Consider the following 1,890-nt stretch of genomic DNA (forward strand, 5'->3'; position numbering starts at 1 on the left):
GTCGAAGGTCATGTCGCTGTCGGCGCACTCGGGGGAGTAGCGGGCGCGACCGTCCATCTGCGACAGACGCATCTGCGAGAGCGATGACCCCTCCACGTAGTTCCCTGCGTAGTACCCCGGCGACGAGGGTGAGCTCGAGAACCCGCCGCCAAAGTTGCGGCCGACGGGCTGCTGGCTCCCTTCGGGCTGGCCGCCGCCCAAGCTGAGGCACATTTCGGTAGCAGCCACCGCTTTCGCGACTTTGAGAGCGGCGAGGCGGCGCGTTCTGCGGTCGGCCGTCGCCATGGACACTCGGAGTTTCTCCTCCTCCTACACCTCCTGCGACATGTTCGCCAGCTTCTCCTTCGGCGCCACGGTGCGCGGCTTCGGCGGCGCCTTCATCGCTGCCTTCGTCAGAGCCTTTCTCTTCGGTGGCATGGCGGCGGCAAGGGTTTTTCGGGTTGGAGCCTAGATGGGAGATGGAGCGACGGACAGGAGAAATGAGCGGCAGGAGAAGGGATTTTGGTGGAAAAGATGTATATTTTTGGGATATGTTGCTAATTGGTGGCTCCCACGCCCAAAAAAATTCATGCCGCGCGGCGCCGGCACACCCGATTCACGCATTCGTCATGTGTTTACCGGCGCTTCTACTGGACTTGAAAAAGCGCCAGTGCTTTTTTAGACGCGCTGGTGTGAGCACATTTTCTATCCCAGCCTCTAAAATATTATCGGGGCGCTATCGGGGCGGTGGTGGAGATGCTCTAATATTGTATTCATCGTTGATTCTATATTGAGTGAGTAGCTATTCCATATCGTGGCCGTGGCGCGACCTCGAATTCTAAAACGAACGTAGTACTCTGTACTATATATACACTATATATACACTGCAGCTGCGCGCTCCCTAGATAGATCTCGTGAGCCGCTGCGAGCTAGGCGCATACAAAGATGAGCAAGCTGCTATGCACCGTATGGCTCCTGCTCCTCCTCGCGAACCTGGGATGGTCAGGCCACGCCTCCCCGGCGCTCTCGTTACGTCGGCGATACGAGTCCATCTTCAGCTTCGGCAATTCTTACACCGACACCGGCAACAACCCGGTCGTCTTTGCCGACAACGGCGTGTTCGGCCCCGTCACGCGCCTTCCCTACGGCTCCAAGTTCTTCGGACGACCCACCGGCCGCTGCTCCAATGGCCGCCTCATCATCGACTTCATCGGTGCACACTCAGCTCCTCTCAATATTTACAGAATTATTATTATCAATATGTAGGGTGGCCAATGCTCACTGTCTTGAGCCTACTGTCTAGGAGAAGTTCTGTCCGTCTGGGAGTGGTCACTGTCTATCGTTGTGGTTGCAGCTCAACACCTTGGCCTGCCGCTTGTCCCGCCTTCCCTGACACACAAAGGGAGCTTCCGTCGAGGCGCCAACTTCTTGACGCCGCTCGCTTCCACGACGGCTCCAATCCTGGCAACCTGTTCCCTCTCAACACCAGCTTGGGCGTGCAGCTGGAGTGGTTCGAGTCGCTCAAGCCTTCGCTCTGCCACACAGCCCGAGGTTCTCAATTCTAAACTCTCAAGTCAGACTTCCACGTGCTAATGCGTGTATTCAGCTGCCCTGTCTGCCTGCAAAGTGACAAGAGCAATTCGCATGGTTGCATCGCAGGGTACGAATTTTGACAAAACTGACCTATTTCTGGTAACAACGCACAAAATAACCTGCCACGGAAAAGATTTCACGAATTGACCTTTTTCACGAACCCGAGCGTGAGCAATCCGGCAAGCACGTCATCAACTGTAACAACTGTAAGGAATGTGTGCATAAACGGTGTAGAGGCCATGACTCATGAGCTTCTCTTTCTATTATATACTAGATGATACCCCACGCGTTGCTGTGGTCATTGGTTGCAAAATAATT

General features: G+C 55.2%; 1 protein-coding gene across 1 annotated transcript; it reads left to right on the forward strand.

Moving 5' to 3' along the window:
- Positions 1-901: 901 nt before the first annotated feature.
- On the forward strand, positions 902-1,620 carry LOC124660032 (GDSL esterase/lipase At1g31550-like). Its single transcript, XM_047197834.1, has 2 exons — positions 902-1,192; positions 1,334-1,620. Exons 1-2 carry the CDS (start codon positions 925-927, stop codon positions 1,570-1,572), a joined length of 507 nt encoding a protein of 168 aa, XP_047053790.1. The 5' UTR covers positions 902-924; the 3' UTR covers positions 1,573-1,620.
- The last annotated feature ends 270 nt before the right edge of the window (positions 1,621-1,890 follow it).

The sequence above is a fragment of the Lolium rigidum genome, chromosome 6, assembly GCF_022539505.1.
Source record: "Lolium rigidum isolate FL_2022 chromosome 6, APGP_CSIRO_Lrig_0.1, whole genome shotgun sequence".
NCBI lineage: Eukaryota > Viridiplantae > Streptophyta > Magnoliopsida > Poales > Poaceae > Lolium > Lolium rigidum.

Coding starts and splice junctions, on each gene's coding strand:
- LOC124660032 (XM_047197834.1), top strand. CDS start 925: ATGAGCAAGCTGCTATGCACCGTATGGCTCCTGCTCCTCCTCGCGAAC. Junction 1,193..1,333: donor CCTCATCATCGACTTCATCG/GTGCACACTCAG, acceptor TTGTGGTTGCAG/CTCAACACCTTGGCCTGCCG.